The sequence below is a fragment of the Schistocerca americana genome, chromosome 1 (assembly GCF_021461395.2).
Source record: "Schistocerca americana isolate TAMUIC-IGC-003095 chromosome 1, iqSchAmer2.1, whole genome shotgun sequence".
NCBI lineage: Eukaryota > Metazoa > Arthropoda > Insecta > Orthoptera > Acrididae > Schistocerca > Schistocerca americana.
Genome location: NC_060119.1, coordinates 479,827,255 through 479,849,495, shown reverse-complemented (window position 1 = coordinate 479,849,495; position 22,241 = coordinate 479,827,255). Strand labels below are relative to the sequence as shown.

The window sequence follows — 22,241 nt, the reverse complement described above, 5'->3', positions numbered from 1 at the left end:
CTTCTATAGACGCCATTAGCAATATGTGATATTGGTAGAACCTTTAATCGATGGTATAGATTTTAATTTCCCAGATAGAGGTAGCAGACTGGTTAAGATATAGTCCTTCACCGCCCATTGTTGAACCTCTGGATGTTGTGGAACAAGTGCTTACCAATTTAGCTGTAGGATATGAACGACAGTAGGATCGAAATTTACGTACTGTCTGTCGTTTTCTTGTGTAGAATCTGTCAGTAGTTCCTCATTACAGTTCGCCCCATAAAGTTCATGCAGAATAACGCGGTCAGTGGATGCGCAGTCGGCAGGGCAAGTGTGGGAGAACGATAGTGGTGGGGGTTGCAGGAAGGCAGTCATCATGCTACAGGAGAAATGCTGAGTGCTGGAGGGGAAGTGCCGTTCTATACTGAAGCCTACACTCATATTTTTTTGTAAATATTAATCGGAGTCTCTCCATGCCCACACTGACATGCTGACCATTCGAAAAGATCTACTGTCACCTCTGCTATGAATAGTATCTAAAAATGCAACAAAAGATGCGATTTATTTTTGCCTGATGCCATTTGTACCTTTCAGAGAAACATATAGAGTGGTGAATCTTGAGTGTATTTGCTTCTTTTGCTAAAGCACAGTGGAGTTTATACAATGTTACCTCACAAATATTGTGTACAACTGCGATTGCTAGAGAATTCTGAAACAGTAGTTTATTGAGTTTATTAAATCTCCCGTTAGTGGAACAACACGGCAGATAATGAAGTTTCGCATTATAACCATATGGCAAAACACTCTGCTATCATTTTCCAGAATCCCTTCTCGATATCTCAAACCGTTTATGAGATGCGAGGAATGTTATGGGTATTTGATTCTGGCTTTACCAGCTGCACTTGCGATCGGGAATGAGTCCTCTACGTAAGGATAGTTTCCTCTAGATTGGTGACAGTAGAGATCTCTACCCAGGCCTAAAGAAAAATCCAGTATTTTAGCTGAATTTCATACACAGCAACATATTATGTAATATGCACTAAACAACAAAGTCATAGCGACCCGTATTTTTCATTGCAACTTTTACCAAACCATCAACGAAATGATGGGCACGTCATAATGAAGCCGGCATATAAACCAACAAGTAACGCTAAAATGATTTTTTTTAATGAATAGTTTCGTAAAATCGTTTGAGAAAGACTGCAGGGCGTGCGCCTCGATTCTGTCATCGCAGCGCGTCTCCAACCGGCCGAAAGAGGCCAAATTTGTTGACCTCTCCTTCCGAACCAACGGATGAACTCGCCCAGTGCTTCGGACGAAAATTTGTCACTGTGTACCAACCACCGTAACTGCAAGTCTTCTAAAGGGTATCTCCAAGATGTTCGATGGAGTTTTCAATTACAGTTGACATCTCTCACAGTCTCAGAAACAACTGCCATCCTCCTTTCTAACACATAGTTGTCTGCTATATGCAGTTGTATGTGGATTGCAGCGCCGCTGGTTCTCGAATGACTGTTTGGTGCGGTAGTGTTATGACAAAAATATTTAACTGTTGTATCAACTGATTCATGTTGTTCCTGGGTCTCCGCGACATTTTATTAATTTGTAAAATGCGAAGCATTATCTGTACAGAATCTGAAGCGTTCTGAAAGGAACCTGCTCCGGAAAGTTTAGTAGACACGACACCTGTATGTTAGATAACAGAGGTTTTAGGATCACAGTTTCCTTCCGGCTGAAACGTTACGCATCAAGGAATTGTGTTAGTGATGGTTCTGAGGGAAGTTTGAAACAAGCGGCGTTTGTGTATTGGAGTTTCTTAAGCATAAACTATTCAAAATAGTATGTTCTTTAAATTAAGAGGTGCTGTGTGGTCGGAAATCTAAGTTTTCTAAAAAATGGTTCAAATGGCTCTGAGCACTATGGGACTTAACTTCTGAGGTCATCAGTCCCCTAGAACTTAGAACTACTTAAACCTAACTAACCTAAGGACATCACACACATCCATGCCCGAGGCAGGATTCGAACCTGCGACCATAGCGGTCGCGCGGTTCCAGACTGTAGCGCCTAGAACCGCTCGGCCACCCCGGCCGGTTAAGTTTTCTATCCTGCTAGAGTCTTCTTCCAAAGTTCCAAGTTCCAGTATTAAGCGAAGAATCTAGAGAAGTTATTCTGCCAATCCACTGTTGGTCGCTCACGTAGCGGCCACGAAGGCAAGGAATTACAGCTCACACAGAGGGGTATAAACAGTCATTCTTTCTCACTTCAATGGCGGTAGTTCAATGCTAAGTACCTTCTGCCATGTACTTCAGAATAGTCTGCAGAGTATGCGTGTAGGTCTAATTGCCGATCATTGTCACAGATCAAAGCCGAGGTCTAGTAGTTCCAAATGGCTTCCCTGAGACCAGGCGTCAACGGAACAGCAAAACTGTTTTGGCATTGACAGGACGGTTCCATCGCTTTAGTTTCTGATCAAGCGCAGCCCTGTCATCTCTCAACATCTGGAATAAACCTATTCTCGACGAATTTATTAACGTTATGGTGGTGTATTCGGTGCTTTTCTGTCTTCCTAAACTTTCTTTTATTACTAATGACTTCGTCATTGTCGGATCGTTAAACCCTAACCATCCAACTTCCTTAGGACTGGACGCCCGAGTGCTGAGGTCATTCCCGCAACCCGCCCCTCACAGGCTGACTGAACAACGAGGTTCCAGGGGCTGTTTAAGGTATTTTTGAAGTAGTTAGGCAGTATCCATACATACCATCTATCCTTGTCGGCTGATCTGTCTTGTTGCAACAATTCCACAACAGAATAGTGATACTTTGCGGACATTAATATTAGCGGCTGCAATTTGCTGTATGAAAGTTATTTCCCTTGTGGCATGTGTGCTTCCTCGTGCAGGATTGAACAGTCTCCACGTATGAGAATTACGGTCTGTGTAACATTATGTCACAGCAATATCCTCTTTATTCTGAGGGGTCGGCTAGTAAGAGGAAAAGCCAGTAGAGTAGATGGAGCATAGGATGTGTATATTGTCCATTCAAGGCCTCGCTCTATAAAATAAGGCCAACAGCTGCCCCCCCCCCACCCCCTCCTTGTATCAAAATAGACTAGCACATCGGACTTTATTAAAGATATTGATATGGATCTTCTCGAGTTGCGATGTGGTCGCAGCAAGATTTTTCCAGCGATGCAAGAAAGTACTTATTCAGTGTGTATCATAATTAACGGCGTAAACGCACACAGGTGAGAGTATGAGATACAAGAAGCAAAAACGTCTGAGTAAGTTGCCTTAAGAGCCATGAACTCTTCTTCATCTTCGATACTGTGAAAGAAATCTCTGTTACTGCAAGATCGTTACTTTCCATATTTTCGGAGCAGGTAATATGGACCAATACAAGAAAAAATGTCCAGTAGACAGGGGGTCTAAAGTGCTTACCAAAAGCTATGATCACTTATTCAATAGAAGAAATGTGTTCCGCTGTTGTTTGTTGTTGTGGTCTTCAGTCCTGAGACTGGTTTGATGCAGCTCTCCATGCTACTCTATCCTGTGCAAGCTTTTTCATCTCCCAGTACCTACTGCAACCTACATCCTTCTGAATCTGCTTAGTGTATTCATCTCTTGGTCTCCCTCTACGATTTTTACCCTCCACGCTGCCCTCCAATACTAAATTGGTGATCCCTTGATGCCTCAGAACATGTCCTACCAACCGATCCCTTCTTCTGGTCAAGCTGTGCCACAAACTTCTCTTCTCCCCAATCCTATTCAATACTTCCTCATTAGTTATGTGATCTACCCATCTAATCTTCAGCATTCTTCTGTAGCACCACATTTCGAAAGCTTCTATTCTCTTCTTGTCCAAACTATTTATCGTCCATGTTTCACTTCCATACATGGCTACACTCCATACGAATACTTTCAGAAATGACTTCCTGACACTTAAATCAATACTGGATGTTAACAAATTTCTCTTCTTCAGAAACGCTTTCCTTGCCATTGCCAGCCTACACTTTATATCCTCTCCACTTCGACCATCATCAGTTATTTTGCTCCCCAAATAGCAAAACTCCTTTACTACTTTAAGTGCCTCATTTCCTAATCTAATTCCCTCAGCATCACCCGGCTTAATTAGACTACATTCCATTATTCTTGTTTTGCTTTTGTTGATGTTCATCTTATATCCTCCTTTCAAGACACTGTCCATTCCATTCAACTGCTCTTCCAAGTCCTTTGCTGTCTCTGACAGAATTACAATGTCATCGGCGAACCTCAAAGTTTTTATTTCTTCCCCATGAATTTTAATACCTACCCCGAATTTTTCTTTTGTTTCCTTTACTGCTTGCTCAATATACAGATTGAACAACATCGGGGAGAGGCTACAACCCTGTCTTACTCCCTTCCCAACCACTGCTTCCCTTTCATGTCCCTCGACTCTTATAACTGCCATCTGGCTTCTGTACAAATTGTAAATAGCCTTTCGCTCCCCGTATTTTACCCCTGCCACCTTCAGAATTTGAAAGAGAGTACTCCAGTCAACATTGTCAAAAGCTTTCTCTAAGTCTACAAATGCTAGAAACGTAGGTTTGCCTTTCCTTAATCTTTCTTCTAAGATAAGTCGTAAGGTCAGTATTGCCTCACGTGTTCCAGTGTTTCTACGGAATCCAAACTGATCTTCCCCGAGGTTGGCTTCTACTAGTTTTTCCATTCGTCTGTAAAGAACTCGTGTCAGTATTTTGCAGCTGTGACTTATTAAGCTGATAGTTCGGTAATTTTCACATCTGTCAACACCTGCTTTCTTCGGGATTGGAATTATTATATTCTTCTTGAAGTCTGAGGGTATTTAGCCTGTTTCATACATCTTGCTCACCAGATGGTAGAGTTTTGTCAGGACTGGCTCTCCCACGGCCGTCAGTAGTTCCAATGGAATATTGTCTACTCCGGGGGCCTTGTTTCGACTCAGGTCTTTCAGTGCTCTGTCAAACTCTTCACGCAGTATCGTATCTCCCATTTCATCTTCATCTACATCCTCTTCCATTTCCATAATATTGTCCTCAAGTACATCGCCCTTGTATAGACCCTCTATATACTCCTTCCACCTTTCTGCTTTCCCTTCTTTGCTTAGAACTGGGTTTCCATCTGAGCTCTTGATATTCATACAAGTCGTTCTCTTATCTCCAAAGGTCTCTTTGATTTTCCTGTAGGCGGTATCTATCTTACCCCTAGTGAGATAGGCCTCTACATCCTTACATTTGTCCTCTAGCCATCCCTGTTTAGCCATTTTGCACTTCCTGTCGATCTCATTTTTGAGACGTTTGTATTCCTTTTTGCCTGTTTCACTTACTGCATTTTTATATTTTCTCCTTTCATCAATTAAATTCAATATTTCTTCTGTTACCCAAGGATTTCTACTAGCCCTCGTCTTTTTACCTACTTGATCCTCTGCTGCCTTCACTACTTCATCCCTCAAAGCTACCCATTCTTCTTCTACTGTATTTATTTCCCCCATTCCTGTCAATTGCTCCCTTATGCTCTCCCTGAATCTCTGTACAACCTCTGGTTCTTTCAGTTTATCCAGGTCCCATCTCCTTAAATTCCCACCTTTTTGCAGTTTCTTCAGTTTTAATCTACAGGTCATAACCAATAGATTGTGGTCAGAGTCCACATCTGCCCCTGGAAATGTCTTACAATTTAAAACCTGGTTCCTAAATCTCTGTCTTACCATTATATAATCTATCTGATACCTTTTAGTATCTCCAGGGTTCTTCCATGTATACAACCTTCTTTCATGATTCTTAAACCAAGTGTTAGTTATGATTATGTTGTGCTCTGTGCAAAATTCTACCAGGCGGCTTCCTCTTTCATTTCTGTCCCCCAATCCATATTCACCTACTATGTTTCCTTCTCTCCCTTTTCCTACACTCGAATTCCAGTCACCCATGACTATTAAATTTTCGTCTCCCTTCACAATCTGAATAATTTCTTTTATTTCATCATACATTTCTTCAATTTCTTCGTCATCTGCAGAGCTAGTTGGCATATAAACTTGTACTACTGTAGTAGGTGTGGGCTTCGTATCTATCTTGGCCACAATAATGCGTTCACTATGCTGTTTGTAGTAGCTTACCCGCATTCCTATTTTCCTATTCATTATTAAACCTACTCCTGCATTACCCCTATTTGATTTTGTGTTTATAACCCTGTAGTCACCTGACCAGAAGTCTTGTTCCTCCTGCCACCGAACTTCACTAATTCCCACTATATCTAACTTCAACCTATCCATTTCCCTTTTTAAATTTTCTAACCTACCTGCCCGATTAAGGGATCTGACATTCCACGCTCCGATCCGTAGAACGCCAGTTTTCTTTCTCCTGATAACGACATCCTCTTGAGTAGTCCCCGCCCGGAGATCCGAATGGGGGACTATTTTACCTCCGGAATATTTTACCCAAGAGGACGCCATCATCATGTAATCATACAGTAAAGCTGCATGCCCTCGGGAAAAATTACGGCTGTAGTTTCCCCTTGCTTTCAGCCGTTCGCAGTACCAGCACAGCAAGGCCGTTTTGGTTATTGTTACAAGGCCAGATCAGTCAATCATCCAGACTGTTGCCCTTGCAACTACTGAAAAGGCTGCTGCCCCTCTTCAGGAACCACACGTTTGTCTGGCCTCTCAACAGTTACCCCTCCGTTGTGGTTGCACCTACGGTACGGCTATCTGTATCGCTGAGGCACGCAAGGCTCCCCACCAACGGCAAGGTCCATGGTTCATGGGGGGTGTTCCGCTGTAGCGAAGATGAAAAAGTGCTCATAGCTCTTAAGGTATGAGCTTTAGAGCCCATATTTACTGATAATTCTTTTTTTTTTACTTTTAGTTCAGTGTACTTTCAACTGTATACTTTGACATCATTAGTTATGGTACATCTTGTATATTTCGACCCCATTACAGATCACAAAATTATTTTTATACACCGTATAATTAATTTCGATTCGTAATAAAAATCTTCAGGCCTAATTACACAGAGTGTAAATCATATCCAGTCGGCATGTGTAAAAACGGTAAGGTCACAAAAAGAGCCAAATAAGCTTCATCATATAGAGCCAATTCAGTATGTATATGACGAAGCTCATGTAGCTCGTTTTTGTTACACCACCGTTTTTACGTATGCCGAATGGATAAGATTATAAACCTGTATACTTAGACCGGAAATGGTTATGACGAACCGAATTAAATAAAACTTGTAATCCTTAACTTGAATAAAAAATATTTTTTAGGCTAGTGGTGATATGGAAAACTAAACCGCATCGAATCTGTCACCAAGCTGTGATGGACGAGACTCACCCCGCGAAGAACATGAGCAGAAACCAGGAGCCGGGCACTGCGAACTGCAGGACGGCCTCCTCCGTTCGCTTGTCGCCCACGACGCGCAGCGGGATGCACGCCAGGATCATCAGGTTTGACGCCAGGAAGATGGCCTTGTCGGGAGCGTGCGACTGCAACACGGGAACACCACTGCGGTGGGCTCATTCAGTCATACGCGTTGTACATTAGAGAAACAAAGCTTGTCATCCAGATCTCAAGTTATCTGTAAACAGACTCGCATCGATGTAGATATTTTTAGGTGGACTACAACCCAAATGATCGAAACCTTACTTCAACTATTCAGTAAATTTCTGGTTTAACAGATCTTGCTGCGGCTATGGCGCGAAGTGCTTCAGAGGAGCAGTGTTTCCTCAACATGACGCTCTCACTCCTGAATTTTGCTGTGCTCTGTCAGGCCAATTTATCCTTCTTTCCCGAGCTTCCAGTTGGCAGTCAATGAAATCTTTGGAAGATTAGATCTATAATGTGAGAAAATATTTGTGCAGTAATCGCTATTAACTATTTGGACCAGCTAGTATAGAGTGACTTGCGAGACTGGGACATGACATGGTATTGGACGGAATCGGCTCATGTAGTTAACGATCCTTGGTCTGATAGATACACCAGCCTGGATGTGGTTGAGTGTTACCGCACCCATTGTGACGAATGGTGAACTGCGTCCCCCACGTAATCACATAAATATGCAGGAAAAGGTTAACATAACTCGCATATCGATGACATGCCTTTACACAGCAGCAATGTCTTACTTCTTCGAGTCAGCGGTCACAATGTCTTTTTTTCTGGGGCTCCAGAAATATGAAAAATGCATGCGGAGAGAACGGGACTGTGTGGCGGATGTGTAAGTGCTGCAGCGAAGTGGAAACAACGGGCGCGGGAGCTCCGAGAGAGTGATGATCACTGTTTCCCTAGACTGGAAGGCCGTGCAGTTCACTGACTTTCTGGAACACGGCGCCACAATCAACGCACAGCGGTACGTACCCACTTTGCAAAAATTGAAACGCGCCATCAACTCCAAACGCCGGGGAATGTTGACGGACGGCATCATTTTGTTGCAGGATAATGGTCGCCCACGTGTTGCCAAGGTTGTCTCGAATACGCTGCATAAGTTTCGCTGTAGCCCTTACACATCGTTCATAAATCCCCGAGGTCTCCCCATACGATTTCGACATTTTTGGAGCCCTGTAGAAAGATGTTTATGGCCGCCGATTTGCTTCGGACAAAGAGGTGCACGCCTGGGCACGATCATTGTTCCGCAGGCAACAGCAAACATTTTACCGTCAAGGCACGTCTCACAGTGGGGTAAATGTGTTAACAACTACAGCAATTACTTTTGAAATAATAAACAATTTACTTACCTTTTTTCCATTTCATTAGTTTTCTTTTCACTGCCCCTTATCATTGCAGGTGATGGAAAAATCGCAAGTTGTGAAAAATAGTATTTTAAATGCATAAAATGTTTATTGTCACATGAATTGGGTTAAGAACAAATATTTATCTCTCGCCAACTCCGTTAACACTACATGGAATACGGACATGAATTTCTAATAATACTAACGCAAGAAAGGCACATCGAAAGAGTCTATGTACGTGTGTGCTCATTATTCTACATTACTACAGGGGAAAATTGCTTCTTAGTCATCCTGTATGGCATTCTTACACGTAAGGCGAGTTCCCTCACCACGAGCGCTGCTCGCTTTTCAGTTTACAGACAGGCTACACTTCCGCAACATTTCCTGTCCAGCTCTCTTACGTGAGTAGACAAGATAACTGAACTAGTGTTTATATGTGTAAAAAAGCTCAACAGCAGCAGCTGGCAACTGTCTACCACATTGAAGAATTGGCTCGAAGTGTAACATGCTGTCAATATGTATTCGACAATTTCGATTTCACTGTCTCAACCATCAATGGCTGGAATAATTTTCATAGTATGAGAGGTTTTAAATGCAATACATCTCATGCTGAAATGGTGAAACTGAGAAGCTTTGGCAAGTGTATGAAAGAATGGGAAACTATCAAATACACCACTAATTGCTATAGTCAATTAATATGGAGACAAGGGAATGATAGGAAACCGCTGTAGAGCAGCTAGACTTCGTACATTAGACCTGGAAAGAATGGATCCTGCTGAGACGTCTCGGATCTGCAACACCCAATCTACACAACCCATGTACCACATTCCTATAACAAACAGAACAGATTAAATACCATACAAAGAAAATCCCAAACGACAAAGAATGTACAAAAATTGTCAAGGAAGAATTGAAGAGAGTAGCTGGAACACCGAAAACCCTATCTCATCTGTACCCTTTACTGAAGAAGAAATGAATAAGGCTATAAATTCACTGAAAATGAAGATGGCTAGCCGTAATGGATCCTCTGTGTTCCGAGTTTATATGACACATCGGAAACCTTGCTTGAGACTAGCTTACACGATTCCACACTGATACTCTGAGATCGGGAGAGATGCGCAAGCGAGTATAAAATAGATGAGACTATTGCCAGGGGAACTTAGCAATGACGCAACAAGTTTCGTCTCTATAGCATTCTCAAGTACATGCTGTAAAATTCTCGAGAGGCTCGTGTACATGGTGTCCCAGAAATATTGTGACAAACTACGAGGGGTTGTAGAGGGTGTCTTGAGGAACAAATCGATGATAGGAAACTGTGTCCAAAAACGTCGTACAATGACGCAACAGGCTGTGGAAGTTACAGGCGCCCGCCCCTGCCACTAAGCCACCCCTGCGGCAGCAAACGTGACTTTGTACGCCGACACACCGTGGATGCAACGTCTGTCTGATACTGGAACCCTCTAAGATCTCGAGTTTTCTTCGGCATATAGGAGGAAAAAAGGCTGCAGAGGGAAACCCGTGTCTGAAACTGTCATCCACTGAGGCAACACAAAATGACATTCATGGGAGGCAAGAAGTATCTATGCAGCAGCTAGATCCACCTTCTCCACCGGCGATCGTCGCAACCAGTCGCGGTCACTGAATAACAAACAACACTCTGGGATGTTCCGCCTATGGTCCATCAACGTACAAAGTCACGTTTGTCACCGAGGGGTAGCCTAATAACAGGCGGCGGCGCCTGTGACTTCAGCGCTCTGTGACTTCCTTGTGTGACGTTACCGGACAGGGGTTCCTATCCTAAATTTGTTCACAAGACACCTTCTAAAGCCCCTCGAAGTTTGTTACAATATTTCTCGGACACCTTGTATAAAGGATTAGACAAGTAAGTCGTCTGTGTTATTTTAAACTAACAGCAGTTCTTGCGAAGAAATTAGTCTTTGACATTCCACATTGAATCAAAATATCAGAATGGACCGAGACCAGTTGTTATATTCGTGGACTTGACTGTCACTTAAAAGAGTAGTTGTGTCTATGGACTTCAGTGCTGCTTACGACATAGTGTGGCTAGATGCATTCCTACTGAAGTTAAAGAAAGCGATTCCATGCTCAAAACTTGGCAACCTCGTGGAAAATTTCATACGGAATTGGTTCACTAGACCCACCACAGATATGGAGAGAGAGTGGTAGGGAAACTCGGAAGGGAAAGGATGGCAGATACAATCATTTTCAGTCTTTACATCCTTAGAAAGTGTTTATATAGACGACAAGAAACGAAATTTTAGCAGGACATAAGCATGGCCAGAGCAAATTATGGGTGTGGGCAGTAAGCGCGGCCTAACGTCACTCGCGGAAAGCCGCTCAGAAAGAGATTATACCTCACTGGCTGCTAGCAGCTGGTGGAGGTGGGTGCGCTAAACCGTTCTACACTTTTGAAGTGCGCACGATGTGGTTACTCATACCACTGCTAGAGGCGGTTTCTACTGACCAGCTGCTTGAGGAAGCTGAGCAGCCCCTGGTTCTTGATCTCCTCGCCCTGCTGCAGGATGACGTAGGACAGCACTCCGCCCACGGTGGCCAGCTCTGCACAGTAGCGCGCCACGCTGCCCCAGTCGGTGGGCCCGAGCAGCGGCTCGTCGTGGTCCTTGGGGCGCAGGTAGATGGCCGTGCTCAGGAACAGCAGGTGCAGCGCCAGGATCGCCAGCCGCTTCAGGAACTGCATCTGCCGAACGCCAGTACCACCTCAGCCTCTGGCACTTGCTCTGCCTGAGTCACTTCAGTTGGCTCTCGGAGGAAACATAATTGAGGAGACACGCAAAGGCGAACGTGTCCACCATTTGAATCAATTGAGATACAAAATGAAATGTCCCATGATACGAGCCTATAGAAATACACGGTTCAGAGCAAATACGAACCTGTCAACACGTACAGAGAAAAACTTGCCCTTTACGGTCAATAGGAGGCGATGATTCAAGTCACGTGATTTCTATTCCAGTCACCGAAAGAAGTTCCCGCACATAGCGCCTGTTAACATCATTCTGTGCAATATTGTTGCACAGTACTAATATTAATAACTATTACTGTGTCAGTGTGGTAGCGAAGCAATAAAATGGGCGAAGATCGTAGTCTTTTGTAGACTGCAGAGAGAGAAAGAAGAATCACATAAATGAAATGAAACGAATTTTCACATACAAGTACAAAGCTATAGAAAACACTCATATCGATGTGGAGCAACTGCATTCTGTAGGTCCCAGCAAGATGTACAAGAGTGGAAGTCTCTTCTGAAACACGGATGGCCCATTACGAAACTCTTTCCTCAGCCATGAGCTGAAGTACTTTCCAGCCAACCAATGTAAGCTGATAAGAAGAAAGGTGTCGATGGTCCACTGAAAATTAATTTCGGAGAAGGGCTGTTGAAATCAAGAGTACTAAAGCTGGTATACATCCATTATTGACCATCTACACACACACACACACACACACACACACACACATATATATATATATATATATATATATATATATATATATATATGGAACCTTCAGTAAGCGTGTCCAATTTGAACTAGCCTGTAGTTTCAAAATAACTAACGTCTTATTGCATGATCCTTGCTATAATATATTATTTTATGTATTTGTAACAAGTTGCTAACTGATATTATAGAAAAAATTGTAAATTGACAACTGTTACACTGATATTCCTTTTCAGTGTTTTACTAGACGTTCTGATTTTATTGTTGTTTTACAATTATTTCAAATCATCATGACAGAAAACAATGATGTAACAATGACATTACCTAATACTGTAAGGGTTCTTTGAGGTAACTCTTAGCAGAATCATCTACATAAACAATCAAAAGTTATTTCCTCTAATTCTATGTTTGACAAGACGAGTGTATATTGTATATATAATTCATCCATCATGGGAATCGAGAATCTCAACAATTTCTGCCCGTTATGGATATCGATATATTTGTCTTGGGAATTCCAAGGCCGTATCAAAAGCTCTACAATAGTGCCTAAGACAAGTCTCTATATACCAAAAAAAAAAGCCCATCAGGGAACTTAACTTTACATATGTAGAGAGAGAAGATTTAATATAACATTTTTTGAGTAAGGAATGCAGTAATGTTCGTCTATTATGCTTTTGACGGGTGAGGAATGCAACGTATGTTCAAATGGAAAAGGTATGTTTTATATGATATAATTGCAATTTAACAACTTTCCGATTTTTTACGTTACTTGTACTGTCAAATCTTACTTCTTGACAAATTTCATGATTTTAAGTCAACGTGAAGCAACCCTTAGGTTTTGAAGTGTGAGTTTTCTAGTATAAAAATAAGTGACATAAATGGCAGTGTCTTTTGGCTGCATTGACTTAGAAGCTTACAAATTTTTACGTCACCAAATAACTATAGATGTTAGTATTTTACATAAATTTGAACTTGACACGTCGAACTGTTAGAAACAAAAAGAATCTTAACAGACGAACAGTCAGACACATGAGCAAAAGAAAAGAAGACAAAAATATTTTTTGTGTGATATAATTACAAATTAGCAATTTTCGTATTCTTCCTTTACTTGTACTGTGAAAAGTTTGCTTCTTGACAAATTTTATGATTCTAGGTCAACAGGAAGCACCTTATAGATTTTGATGAGTGAGTTTTCGAGTATCAAAATATGTGACATAAATGCCCGTATATTTTGATAGAAATGACTTGAAAGCTTAAAATTTGTACAGCACCAAGGGAGCATTCACCTTAACATGTGACATACATTTGTACTTGATACGTCTTCCTGTTCCTGGGAAACAGATTACTTAACAGTCGGAGAGACAAACAGACAGACAGACACAACAAAGCGATCCTGTAAGGGTCTCGCTTTTACAGATTGAGACACAGATCCCTAAAAACAAGACATTCGCTTTTCAAAATCGTTCAGAGCCAAACATGTCAAGGTGGTTATGCAAATGAGAATCTGTTCCTATTTTAATGTACTTTTAAAGGAATATTTTAATTGTGGATTTGATTTACAGATATGACTGCCTTTTCGAACAAAAGTATTGTATGTATTGCAACATTTTATTTTCATTCGTATGTATGTCTGAAATAACTTTTATGTTGATTTTGGAAAACTCCGTTTAGTGGACATGTTCGTCTTTGCAAGTTACCACCACCTCACCACAGCGTGTTGTAGAATGAAAATTGCGACCAGTCGCTTTAAAGTACGGGTAAAGTACGGGGTGTTTCGAAAAGATTCAATAATTTTGCATGAATATATCTTCTGCATAAGTGAAGAAAGAGACTTGGAGTACATTTTAACTTACGCATCGACATTAAAAGTTTACCTTGGCGTCAGATGTAAATTGCCACAATTCATGCAGTTGGCTGTAGAGTCTCCTCAATGCCCTGTGTGCGTGCGAGCGTGTGTATGTGTAGTTGAAATGGCTACAACATAACAACAAAAAGAGTTTTTCAACACGTGCAGTCCACTTACAGCTGCGCTGCATGAGTACGGAATGCGTAGAAGTAGCAATGAAAGCAGTTACTGTGACATTCCCGGAAAAGTATGGGAAGTTTGATTATCGTCTGAATGTTTTTTGAGCGTCCATGGAGAGCACGGTGAACATTTGTCAAATTTAGTTAAAAAGCTTTGATTCTAAACGCAACTGCAAAAATTTCGCCAAGGATATATGTGCATAAACGTAAAAGATTAACCCTTGTAATATCGGATAGTTCTTTATAAAATAAAGACTTAGTAATTCCTATGGGTAAGTTAAAATTTTCGACAATTTTCCATCGTCACTGATGTAGATGACATTGTCTTACGAAATTCGGCTGAATGTTTTGAAAAAGTCCTATTTCAAGATTTATATTTCGCACTGGCAACCTTTCCAGAGGCTACAGGCTCTTCATCAGATCACTGATATTTAAGGCACTGTATTTATTGTATCAACTGCAGCTAGTCATTGCGATCCTAGCGCTGATGAATGTAACTACATTTATGTACTTTGTACGGAATTACGCACTTGCTTAAAAGACCGCGGTTTTGAAATTTGAAAATAAGGAAATTAAAAAAAAACTGTAATGGACAGATAAATTCAAAATTGCTCGGGTCGACGCCGCTTAAGTGTTATGCCCAAGATGGATCAGAGCGTACTGCTCACAACAGTACACATGATACTGGCGCCTTTTAACTGTTTATTAACATTATTATATTGCTTGAAGTAATCGTATCCACGCGCTGGAAGTCTATTCATTTAGGGTCATAACATCGTGTATTTCTTTATCGTAGTGCGTACGTTGCTAGTTTGTTCTCTGCCTGTTAAACCGTGTGCACCTAACTTCTGTGTTTTTCCATCCTGGTACATAATGCATCTCTTTAAAGTGCCGTACAAACAGATTACGGGTTTACATGTCCTACGGGTAAACAAATAACACCAATTTCATTTATATTCGTAATTCAGCATAGTCTATAATTATAAAGCCAAATATTTTTATAGCGCCGCGATCCTAGCAACTATCTGCACTTGATACAAAATAAAAAGTGGCTGTAAATATTTACCATCTGATTAAGAGCTTGCAGGAGCTGAAAAAGTGGCTAATTGGCAGATGAAAGTGTAAAAATAACGTAAAACTATTGGCATACCGTCATTCGCTATTTTAACCACAGTCAGTGATCACCATTGAGAATGAGTAAGATAAATAACAGTACCTATAACAAAATGAGGTCCTAAAATTGACGGGAAGGTTTGTCCCGTCTGAATATGTGGCGTATATGATGCCAGAATGTTGCGTCTAGGCGCTTCAGTCCGGAACCGCGCGACCGCTACGGTCGCATGTTCGAATTCTGCCTCGGGCATGGATGTGTGTGATGTCCTTAGGTTAGTTAGGTTTAAGTAGTTCTACGTTCTAGGGGACTGATGACCTCAGATGTTAAGTCCCATAGTGCTCAGAGCCATTTGAACCATTTATTGCGTCTAGATAAGGCGTAGACACAATCCCTTAGTGGTCTCTTACAGAAAGGTGTGTTGTGACACTAGGCAGCACGTTGCGAGTTAACCCACTTCGAATACAGAACGATAACTGGTGCAAGGCACATGGGTCGTAGTATATTGGAAATTACGTAAGTCAGGGTTATCGTCTACGTCTTCTGTCTAGGATGTATCCTATATATTTGCACCCGCACAGAACTGCCACAAGCGTTTGACGAACGGACGTCACGTCATCCTCTCAGAGCCGGGGCCCACGAGAAATATGGGACCCCGCAACGAACTTGTGACATCACGCTAATCTCCTCGCCCGACGTACGTCACGAAAGATTGACACCGTCTGGGGCCCACGGGATAAGGTACCCACTACAGGTCTTAATTTTGTCATGTGTTGTCGACAGCTCACACGTATTTAAATTCATAGTTAAGAATTATTAAAGTTATATAAAACAGTAAATAGCTTCCCGCTGGGACACGTAAGCCTGTAGTGTCACATCCTGCGACGCACGCCACAGGGTCAGTATATCTCGTTGGCCCCAATCAGAGCGACATGCGGCGAAATACGATCTGTTGTAAAGTCAGATCACCGCCGTTTCGAATGGGAACGTCAGGAAGCACTTTGTCCAAGACTGTACTGTACTGAGCCAGTAGACCAATTAGACTTCAGCAGCGGTCGACTGCTACCTCATTACTTTTAGCCACTCATTGTAAGTCCCTATAGATAATCATGCGTATCTAGACTGCAATAAAGAGACCCATCAGCGACCGGTATTGGTTGGAGGATGCCAAGAAGCAATAAATACACAGTGCCGTCCGAGAGAAACGACTGGCAAATCAGCAGGATTTACAGCGTGTGCTTAAGAGATCACTTATTTCCCGGTTCTTCAAAATTTAGTTTTCACAGTGATAATGTTACGTCATTGGTTGGATAGGATTCGACGTCGGATGGTTTCAGGCTTAATCTCTCACATAGTGCCTCCGCACCAGTGCTTCTCGACTAAAACTTCCTGGCAGATTAAAACTGTGTGCCGGGCCGAGACTCGAACTCGGGACCTATGCAGAAGTAAAGCTGTGAGGACAGGGCGTGAGTCGTGCTTGGGTAGCTCAGTTGGTAGAGCCCGCGATAGGCAAAGGTCCTGAGTTCGAGTCTCGGCCCGGCACACTGTTTTAATCTGCCAGGAAGTTTCATATCACGCACACTCCGCTGCAGAGTGAAAATCTCATTCTGCTTCTCGACTGTTTGCACGAAAGGAATATGCGAATGTTCGGTCCTTCTCACATTACGCAAGGTCACAACTGCAGCGATGTCATCATTAAAGTGAAAGTAACCTACGTCGACACGGCCTGAATGATAATACCAGGAGATACTAGTAATTTGGATCCAGTATCAGTCTAGTCGGAGTAACATTTCTAACAGATTTTGAGAAATGAAGGCTGGGACAGAAACTTCATTCAAGTATCAAACTGTTAGGGAACTGTCCTATACTACGTCGCTGTTGTTAATGTGAGTATTGTTCCGACAACATATCGTATAAACAGATAAACGTTACATACAAAATGCGGAAGGAATTACGTGACAACCAGAAGTAGACAAAAAAGAAATAAATAAAAGAAATCACAAATATGCCTTCGAATTAGTTTCCTGCTGTTTCAAGAATTGTTATTGCTTCACGCTGTTTCAAAACTCTTAAGTAAGACGCGCCCCAAACCGCACATCAAGCCTGTTCTGTTGTTTGGGTATATTCCTCATTCTACATTCAGGTGACAAAAGATATGGGACAGTGATAAGTACATATACAGATGGCGGTATTGTAGAGTACACGAGGTATAAGAGGGCAGTGAGTTGGTGGAGCTGTCATTTGTACACAGATGATTCATGTGTAAAGGCTTTCGAAGTGATTATGGCGCACAAAGGGAATTAGCAGATGTTGAACGCGATATGGTAGTTGGAGCTAGACGCATGGGAATTCCATTTCGTAAATCGTTAGGGAATTCAATATTCCGAGAGCCACAGTGTCAAGAGTGCGCTGAGAGTACGAAATGTCAGGCATTACCTCTCCCCACGGACAACGCAGTGGCCGGACGTCTTCACTTACCGACCGAGAGCAGCGGCGTTTGCGTACAGTTGTCAGTGCTAAAGGACAAGCAACACTGCAACATGCAATAACCGCAGAAATCAGTGGGAACGTGTCCGTTAATAGCACGACATCGCCTACAGTGCTTCTCCTGGGCTCGTGACTAAATCGGGTGGACCCTAGACGACTGGAAAACGGTGGTATGATCAGATGAGTCGCGATTTCAGTTGATAAGAGCTGATGGCAGGGTCCGAGTGTGGCGCAGACCCAATAATTCCACGGACCTAAGTTGTCAAAAAGGCACTGTGCAAGCTGGTGGTGTCTCCATAATGGTGTAGCCGTGTTTACATGGAATGAAGTGGGCCTTCTAGTCCCACTGAAACGATCGTTGTCCGGAAATGGTTGTGTTGGGCTACTTGGTGACCATTTGGAGCCATTCAGTGACTTTATGTTCCCGAACAATGATGTCATGTCGTCGGGCCACAGTTGTTGGCGACGGAGTTCAACAACATTCTGGACAGTTCGAGCGGTCGATTTGGCCACACAGATCGCCTGAAATGAATCCCATCGAATATTTATGTGACATAATCGAGAGATCAGTTGTTGCACAGCGTCCTGCACCGGCAACACTTTCGCAACTATGGACGGCTATAGAGGCAGCATGGGTCAATATTTCTGAAGGGGACGTCTAACGACTTGTTGACTCCATGCCACGTCGAGTTCTGCACTACACTGGCAAACGGAACGCAAAATTAAGAGATATTCCATGACCTTTACCATCTCAGTGTACATTAATGGAATTGGTGGGTATTGAAGAGGAAGAGCTAATGTTTCTTGCGCATCTTGTCTCCTATGAGCCATACGCGCGTGTATGTGCGACTAAAATCACCAACGGAAAATTCCGTTAAGGACTAAAATCTGTTAAACGTCCTGGAAACTCCCTCGTGGGACGTCCTCGCTCGCCAGTATAGCTGCAACATGGAACAGAAAAGCTGCATACTAGTATTATTATTTGTTTTTATTTGTGTCATCTCTATCGACTTGCATTAGTGGACAGAATGGAAAGATTTCATAGGCTATTCTTTTATTTTTCTGTGGCAATGAGAATTCTATAATGATTTCGAACGATTGGTATTAGATCAGCAAAATCTAAATGAACCAGAGAAAATTAAGAGGATTCATAAGCGGTATGTTGTACTCCTATAATGTGTAGGAAATTTCATGGGAAGTTAATCACAGCAGTTTAACATTAACGTACATGCTTCGCTTTAATTCTTCCCACAAATTGATAAGCTTTTTCGACATTCAAAACTATTGCCTGAGTTTTTCGATACATTTCTTCACATTTAATTTCTTCCACTTATAAATGCATAAAGAAAGTTACTACACAATTTTGTGGTCCCAAGGCTAAAACGTAATTAAAATGTGAAAAATCAATATGCATATGCATAACTGTCGCTTCGCTTAGGTATCACAATCGTTCAGGAGGACAACAGTTAATAACTCGAGAGAAACCGACTTGTAAATCTTTATTTTATGTCTTTATTCACAGAATATAACGGCTGCAAGTGGTATCAATTTATCGAAAGGAAAAACTGTGTATATAAGATTTATATATTTCTAAAATGAATAAAATGAGAATTCTTATTCACATAAAGAAGGCATTAGTGTTATGTCATACCCTAGCAAATGTCTTCCACTTCTCCTCCAGCAACCTCTGAATGATGCCTCCGTCCAGCATGTCCAGATGCGCTTCTTTTGTTCCATTTAGAATGATGAAAAGCGCAGAATTCCAATCTGAAAGGCGAGAAAGCAATCACCTAGTAAGTAAACATTGCCTCGGAGATGTTTCAGTGAATTTTTGAAAATACTGGTCACCTCGATAGCATCGTCGCACTCTTACAACTCATAGAAACATGTGAGGCGTAATAGATTTAGAGAATGTTTCAACACCAAGTGTGACAAATAACGACTGTCCTTTTCTGTCAAAATGAAATGCGGGGTGCGGCAAACGTGTAACATGGGAATGGAAACTAAAATAGCAGGTCATTTCAAAAACTGCAACTCTAAATAAGGAATGAGTCTAACTAATACTAACTGAAATATATCGTCTAGGTCGTAGATTTTAATTGGACTCTATCTTATCGGTGTTTTCACTTTGCGTGTGTTTGGTCTCTGGAGCAGCTCATCACTCTCAGCAACTTTTGTAATTGAAGACTGCTATAAGTACCATTACAAAATTTAATCGTTGGTGAGCTTCAAATGCGACGGCTCATGCTATCCTTAATTCTACAAGTGGAATCTTCCTTTTAAGCTCCCTAATTCTCTTTGATCTGGTCCTCGAGATTAATATTTTCAGAGCATTCCATAAAATGCTTGGCAATAACACCAGAGCGAGGGAGAACATCCCTGTGTGCTCCTCCCAATAATATTCGCAGTTCTTGTCTTCGCACTCCACAATTCCCTGAAGCGCCAGAATAAAGGTGTGCATTAAGTGCTACACAGGGTGTTCGGGAATTCCCGTTACATTGTTCTAGGACTTGAAGAAGGGTGTGAGTAGATAATATTTTGAACTAGAACCCATGTCCGCAAAAGAACCGTTTTCGTGCTACAACGATTTGAAAACATGTTGGTAACGACTACTTTTACAATTAAGTGATTAATCACTTGTTTTACAGTTCATCTCATTAATAGCCAAAGAAATTCCTCATGTACACATTGACGGGTTTTCTTCAAAGTGATGCAGTACAACCGCTTCCAATTCGGGCGTGCGGCCTCTCCTTGGAGCACCAAAGTCAAGTCTGTTGATAGCGAAGGTACCCTTTCTCGAAGCCGTTGAGTAATTGTGGCGAAAAGCGTATGTGATAGAGTCAGACGTTGTGGATAACGATCTCGATATAGGTGACGAGCGGCTCCGCCATTATCGTGAGTTTCTACATCCAGAAGGATGACGTCGGTGTCTGCTGTAGACGTGTACTCAGCCATGTTGCTCTAACACTCACAGAATGAGACTCGAACCCGGTCAGAGAGGTAGGATGGACGTCAAATGACATCAGCCGTTCAGAGGTAACCCCCCCCCCCTCCCACCATGACTACCCTGTTGCATATTCCTAGCAAATACGTTTTCAAACGGCTGTCGTTTCCGGACATAGGTTCCCATTCAAAACATTATGTATTCACTCCTCCCTACAAGTCCTAGAAGTTTATAACGTGAATTTCAGTACACCCTGGATATAGTTATTCTTCTCCGTGTTCCTTAATCGCCGGCCGGGGTGGCCGAGCGGTTCTAGGCGCTACAGTCTGGAACCGCGCGACTTGTAGAGAGGAGTGAGTACATAATGTTTTGAATGGGAACCTATGTCCGGAAACGTACCGTTTCCATGTTACAGCCGTTTGAAAAAGGTTCAAATCCTGCCTCGGGCATGGACGTGTGTGATGGCCTTAGGTTAGTTAGGTTTAAGTAGTTCTAAGTTCTAGGGGACTGATAACCTTAGAAGTTAAGTTAAGTTTCATAGTGCTCAGAGCCTTTTGAACCATTTTTTTTTTTTGTTCCTTAATCGATGTGAGAGAAGCGGAGATAATATGCTTTACCCCACGTGATAACTGCTGTTGGCAGCTGTGCACATTGGTGGGTGAACGTTACGCCTTCCACATGCAATGGTACCAACAACAGCAATGCAGATGCCATTTTGAGCAACGTGCAGAGTACCTATAAAGATAGCCAGATAGGTAAAATCCATCATGCAGTAAATTGACAAATTATCTTAGAAACTTAATTGTGATGATAAATTATCCTATTACTAAAAAAGGGAAGTTTTCACAAGAAATAAAGAATTAAAAAGATCAATACCGGATATCGCTGAGCTCGAATATTTTTCTACTAAGAAAAATTGACAGTTGCTGCTACAGTTACTTTCCAGTTCTCTGAGTTGTTGGGTATAGCCTCGGTACGAGCTCCAGACGAATGATGGCCAACATGCTGTCAACCAAGGGTGTTGGCCTACTATCCAGTTTCACCTTGACGATGGTGGCGACGAGCTGCGCGCCGGAGGGTGGGATATAACAGCCCCGACGCTTTTCCAAGATTATTTTCAAACACAAAAATGTGACTGTTGCGACAGACGGAGAACGGTAATGTGCACTGTCGCCATTCCAGGGCAAATACACGTTTATAGACAAATACACGCAACACTCACAAATCCTCAGACGATACAAAAGTAAAGTAAATGTAAAGTTCCGCATTGTGCCCCTGGGCGAGACATTCGAGACCGCCGTATCATCCTCGGCCAATGGTGTTATTTGAGGCGGCATGGCTGAGCATGTGATCAGCAAGCCGCTCTCGCGGGCGTTGTCGGGTTGCTTGACATTGAAACCGCTGCTAATGGGCCGAGTGGGTCTTCAGTTAGCTAACCGCTCATTTGCTAGTCCTCCCACTAAAGAAAAATAACTGGCAGTACAGGGAATAGAACC

At 42.2% G+C, this 22,241-nt stretch overlaps 1 protein-coding gene across 1 annotated transcript in view; it reads right to left on the bottom strand.

Moving 5' to 3' along the window:
* The window catches only part of LOC124565314, a 313,140-nt gene that overhangs the window by 135,729 nt on the left and 155,170 nt on the right, over positions 1 to 22,241 (bottom strand). The window contains exons 8-10 of the mRNA XM_047131016.1: positions 19,453 to 19,568; positions 11,194 to 11,427; positions 7,318 to 7,469 (exon numbers count right to left, since the gene is read on the bottom strand). Of these exons, the coding sequence (XP_046986972.1) occupies positions 7,318 to 7,469; positions 11,194 to 11,427; positions 19,453 to 19,568 (502 nt within the window). The remainder of the gene's footprint in view (positions 1 to 7,317; positions 7,470 to 11,193; positions 11,428 to 19,452; positions 19,569 to 22,241) is intronic.